Source organism: Alligator mississippiensis, chromosome 4 (genome assembly GCF_030867095.1).
Source record: "Alligator mississippiensis isolate rAllMis1 chromosome 4, rAllMis1, whole genome shotgun sequence".
Classification (NCBI taxonomy): domain Eukaryota; kingdom Metazoa; phylum Chordata; order Crocodylia; family Alligatoridae; genus Alligator; species Alligator mississippiensis.
In genome coordinates, this window is record NC_081827.1 from 140,091,244 (window position 1) to 140,096,929 (window position 5,686).

The 5,686-nt window shown below is 52.8% G+C and overlaps 1 protein-coding gene across 5 annotated transcripts; it reads left to right on the plus strand.

Annotated features, from left to right (window-relative positions):
• On the plus strand, nucleotides 1-3,967 carry LOC102561064 (zinc finger protein 239). 5 transcript variants are annotated; one of them, XM_019482210.2, is made up of 2 exons: nucleotides 1-205; nucleotides 783-3,967. In XM_019482210.2, the coding sequence occupies exon 2, from the start codon at nucleotides 1,319-1,321 to the stop codon at nucleotides 2,309-2,311; it is 993 nt and encodes a 330-aa protein (XP_019337755.1). In that variant the 5' UTR covers nucleotides 1-205; nucleotides 783-1,318; the 3' UTR covers nucleotides 2,312-3,967. The 5 variants fall into 5 exon arrangements, with proteins under 5 accessions (XP_019337755.1, XP_006261420.1, XP_019337757.1 ...); XM_006261358.4 differs by having other exon boundaries at nucleotides 1,305-3,967; XM_019482212.2 differs by having other exon boundaries at nucleotides 2-205; nucleotides 1,308-3,967.
• Nucleotides 3,968-5,686: the final 1,719 nt, after the last annotated feature.

The window sequence follows — 5,686 nt, forward strand, 5'->3', positions numbered from 1 at the left end:
GACAGGGAGGGGGTTGGCGGACTTCAGAAATAAGGGAACTTCCTATTCCCAGCAGCCCACTACCCCAAGCCTGTTGTCTGAGCTTCTGTGCTGGGAGCACACCAGTGTCCAAGGGGCTGGAGCCCTGCTGCTTATGAGCCCCCTCCTGCCCCTGCCAGCCAGCAGCAGGGCAGGAAAGACCCTCCGGGTGCTGCCACTGCGAGAGGTGAGTCAGGCAATCACAGCACAGTGTGGAAAGAGGGGGAGGAAAGCAGCAGCTGAGGGCTGAGGAGCTTCTCCCTGCGGGGGTGGGGGGTCAGGCCCCAGTAAGGAGACAGGCGATGGCTGGGCTGCAGCTGGGAAAAGAATGGAGGCTCCCCAAGCAGATGGGTCTGTGCAGCTGCAGCTGGGCAGGGTCCCTGTGCCACTGCACCTAGGGGTGTGTGTTTGTCTATCAGTCCCCAGGAGGATTGGTTTGCACTGCAGCTGCCCGCCCACAGCTTTGGTGCAACTGAAAGACGGGGGCGAGAGGAGAGAACCCAACGCCAGGGTCCTGGAGGCCACCCAGCAGTTCCCTCGCCTTGCAAACCGCTGCTAACCTGTGGTGTTTGACATCACCGGCAAAAACACGAGGGAATCCCTCTGTGTCTTCCTCCTGTTTCTTTCTTTCTCTGCTGCTTCCCCATTCCTTGCCCCTTTTCCCTCATCTCCTTGCCCTCCCCCCGCTCTCCCACCCCCATCTTTGTCTCAGAGATTTCATCTCCCCTTTCCCTGGTCCCTCTCTCTCCTCCCTTTCCTTTCAGGCTGTGCAGAGCTGGCGGCAGTGCTTCCTGCAGCTGAAGAAAGCAGCAGAAGGGGAGTGAGTGCTTCACAGGGCACCAGCCAGTGATGAATCGGGATTTCTGAGCAGGGGATCAGATGTGGAGAAGTGCAACTCCCCTCCCCAACAGGTGTCAGAGCAGGGTGTCAGCGGTGCTGGGGAAGCCTTAATAATGGCCTTAAGCCCGGTATTGTAGCTACAGGGTCTGCTCAAAAAGCAGAGGCTCCTAGGGACCAGGGGCTCTCTTACATGCACCAGGGTAAATCCAGATTAATTTAGGACCACTCTGGTGTGAACCAGAACAGAGTCTGTCTCCAGGATGAGGATGGGAAATCGACCCCAGGGTGGAGCAGAGACAGGACTGTCATACCAGCAGAGCTGTGCACATTGTTGTAGCAGCATGGGCCCCCCCTAGGCACAGAGACCCTGGCTGAGCAAGGAAGGGCAGGAGAGACCGGGGTGTGCATGGCAGGGGGTATGCTCTAACTGGCTTCTTCTGGCCCAGCAGGTGATGGGAACATGAGTGAGAATGAGGAGGAGAGCCTTTCTCAGGACAGCTCAGCCATTGCCAGCCCCCATGGGGCCCTTCCGGACGTTTTCATGAGGGAGGTTTCCCCAGGGCATGGCCAGGACCATGGCTGCAAGGAGCCAGTGAGCGATTCCCCTGAGCCAAAGCCGGCACCTCCTGGGGGCTGCGAGCGAAGCTTCCAGAAGCGCAAAGACACGGCCGTGCCCCAGCGCACCTTCCTGGGTGAGAAGCCCTACATCTGCATCGAATGTGGCCAGAGCTTCAACCGCAGCTCAGACCTCATCCGCCACCAGCGGATCCACACAGGCGAGAGGCCCTATGCCTGCCCAGACTGCGGGAAGAGCTTCAGCCGCCGCTCACACCTGGTGCAGCACCGTCGCGTGCACACCGGAGAGAGGCCCTACAAGTGCCCTGACTGCGGGAAGAGCTTCAGCCAGAGCACCCACTTGGTGCAGCACCAGCGCAACCACACAGGCGAGAGGCCCTATGTGTGCACTAAGTGCGGGCGCAACTTCTACCAGAACTCAGGCCTGCTGCGCCACGCCAACTTCCACACAGGCGAGCGCCCCTATAAGTGCAGCCAGTGTGGCAAGCGCTTTGGCGACAGCTCCAACCTCATTGCCCACCAGCGGCTGCACACGGGTGAGAAGCCCTACAAATGTGCTGACTGCGGGAAGTGCTTCAGCGAGAGCTCCAAGCTCGTCATCCACCGCCGCGTACACACAGGTGAGAAGCCCTATGTGTGCCCCGACTGTGGGAAAAGCTTCAGCCAGCGCTCCCACCTGGTGCAGCACCGCCGTGTGCACACTGGGGAGAAGCCTTACAAGTGCCCTGAGTGTGGCACCTGCTTCAGCGACAACTCCACCCTCATCCGGCACCGCCGCACCCACACAGGCGAGAAGCCCTTCCAGTGCCCTGACTGTGGAAAGAGCTTCAGCCGCAACTCCTACCTGGTCTCACATCGACGTGTGCACGTGTGGTAGGCACCACCCATACCTCTATCTTGCCCTGCCCTGCCAGCATGGGCTTGGACACCCTGAAACACAGTCACAGGGGTGGTGCAAACAGCAAGGAAGCTGTGGCCATGATGCTTCCAGTTCCACAGACCTGGAAACCAGTGAATGTGGCAAAGCAATCAGCCTGTTTATTTCTCATCCTCTTATTTCAGAGCGCAGGTAAAGATGCCACCAGGTGGTTCAGCTCTGCAAGCTATCACTGTAGGCTGCAGGTGTGTTTCACTCACCCTGCTGATGGCCTCCTCTCTTTGGCAAACATCCCCTACAGGGATGAAGGATAACTTCTGTCTGTCGGCCAGCCCCCTGCTATCCTTTTGAACCCACGCACAAGCGTACCAGACTGGCAGCTCAGAGAGGAGCTCCCGCTCTTTTCAATCCAGTGTCAATGCTGAGGTCTCACCATGAATCATTTTAAATGGTCATATCTCTGACTGTTTTACAGTTGCTTTATTGTACTGAAACTATCTGGCTGATCTGTTGAGCTGATATGGCTGGATATCCTAGAAAAGAGAAGTTGAAAAGACTTGTAACTTCTGTGATGTACTAACTGGTGCTGTAACTGGCTCCATGACTTCTTTGCCTGTCTAGAAGGGTGGTGAATACCAGCAGCAGGGCCAGGAGGGGGACACTACAGAACTCCTACCTGTGCTAAAGATGCTGAGATGAGCCTGGGGTTTGAGAAATTGCTGGACATGGAAACTTGTGACTTTCTTGTTCTACAAAACTCACTACTGTCCAAGGGATTGGGACTCCTCTTTGGATGTCTGACGCTACTTCTTGACTCTCAAGAGCCAACAAGAAATTATTTTCACATATTTAAAAGCTACGTTTTGGGAGGGGGAGGTAGGGGAGCATGGAGCTTTGCTTGCAGTTCCTGGAGAGGAAGGGGACTTCTTATTCTGCTGCTCAGGGAAGAAGAGGAGAAACTTTCTAGGCTGGAGGCCTTTGTTTGCTAGGTACAAGGAAATGGACGTCTGTGTTCACAGCTCTTTCTTCACAAACCGCTTCAGACCAGTGACTTTTTGGTTTTTACCTCCCCCAGAGTCTGACTAGGGGAGTCACCTGAATGCTGTATGGATCCAGAACCATCAGTGTCTCATTTGATCAACAGACTTTTGAAAGGGGAAAAGCACATTTCAGTCTGCAGGCTCACTGTCAGCCGGACTGAAGGATTTAGGTCAAAGGGTCAGCTAGGACTGAGTGACTTTTATTGGTCTAACTATTCCAATCTCCACATTTCAAGAAGAAACCACAGTGAAGGTCTCTGAGTGCCTGCTGCATGGCTGATGTGATGAAAACCATTCAAAGCTGAGCAACAGGGCCTGCTATTTGAGGAAGTCCCCGCAGGCTCGGCTTGCCTGTGAGTGGAGTTTGCTTTTATGAAACTGAACCAATCCAAGCACTGAAGCAGATAAAGGGAACTCAAGTCTGTGTCTCCCAATGCAGAAAGAGCAACTCAAAGGAAAACCCTGGCATTGAGAATCTGGCTTCAAAGAAGCAGTGTCCGTTCCTTCCCTGAATGCTCCTTCCCCTGCAGCTCTCAGAGCATATCATATCTGTCTACAGGCTTTGTAAAGTGCTGTGTACATTTACCAATGCTCTAAAGATATTGGTGTGAATTTATTTCTGGTTAAAACTCTTTATGTCAACTTATTTAAAACTGTGTGCAGATTCAGTGTGGCCTTAGGGGTCATGGCCCATTGTCTGCGTAGGTGTCAGTACAGCTAAGGCTGCTTGCAGCTCTTCTGAAGACATCATTAGTGGTGTCTCTAGAATGTTGTTCTGTGCAGGATTACGTTTTCTTTGGTTCCTTGTCACTCAGCTGAAATCATTAGCTGCCCCATGTCCAGTTCTCCACTCTGTATGATCATCTGGCCTGAGAAGTGGGGGATCTGAGCACTGCCATTTCCTTGCTCTTGCAGAGTTTACAAGGCATGTTCTGGGCCTAACAGGAGAATGACTGCTTTTGGGGTCCACACCTTCCCAAGCAGTATCTAGGAGACAGGCACATGAGTAAGTAAGTCTATAGGGTCCCTGAAAACTACAAGGCCCATTCCCTGGGAGGCTGGGCGTAGGGTTCCATCCAAATGGGGTGCTGCCTGTGCCCCCACCACCATTGGTCTCTTCTTTCTGGATTAGAGTTAGATGTTACTGGAAAAAACCCTGGAAAAAGATAAAATTTCCTCATTTAAAAAGAAAGCCCTCAGGGGCTCTGACATCCAGCTATGCTCTACGCCAGCTGTTATTTCAGGTGCCTGGGTCCTCCTGCCAGGTTCATGGTGCTCTTTCCTGCTATCCTGTTGGTGCTTAGATACTGCAGCGATATGAAGGCACTTCAGAGATACCTAAGACAGATAGATGAATGAATGAATAATATCTCTTAAATTAAATCTCTCTTCCCAATGCTTTGGGTTATCCCATCTTGTTTTCTCCCCAGTGCAACATCTGGAATACCGTAGTATCTTGACTTCAGAAGGGACCAGAAATGATATGTACTGTGTGTCCCTTCACAGCAAGAGAGCTTAAGAGATCATGTTGAGCCAGACTCGAACCTAACTGTGGCCTAACTGCCCCTTTCCACCAATCACCCAAGTGATTCGTAGCCATTAGGCCTTGAGTGACCATAAGGCCAAAGTGACTATAAGACATAAACCAAGCTTGGGAATATCCCGAGTGCAGGGGAGATCCCCTTCCTCAGAGACAGGGCATTCAGGGCATGTCTAGGGCAGAATGGAGGAGGTACGGGGCAGACTGAAGGCACAAGGAAACAGAGCCAGGGCAGTGCAATCTCTTGGTTGCTCCCATTTTTCACAGCAGCAAAGAGTGCATATTGGGGCTTCTGTAGCTCATGCTCTGGGGGCTTTTTCAGATGTGGGAGCATAAAGGTGCAGAAGGGTTGAGCAAATCGCCTAACATTGTCCAGTCTAGGCATTCAGAGCCAGGCCTAAACCATTAGCATACAATGTCCCAGGACATGTCTCTAAGGGTAGGTCTGCACTGCAGTCACTGCCCTGACTGCAGCTTGTGTGAACATACTCATGCCAGCTTTAAACTTGTTGGATTAAGCAGCGGTAACTCTAGTGCAGATGGAGCCCTTTGTGTCTTTGCCTTTCCACGGCAGCTCTGATTCAAACTCAGCACCAACAGGCCATTGTCTGAACCTGCGAACATGGGTCTGGTTGGTTCCTCATCTGTCACCTCCTTTATCTGGGGCAACACCTTGAAGCTTGAAGTAGTTATTTATAGAATATTTGCATGCCCAGAGCTGCATCTGGCTGGGGATCCTGGTGCTGCTTCAGGCCTGCTGCTTGCTCTCTGTCCACCACAAACCTGTCAGGTGCC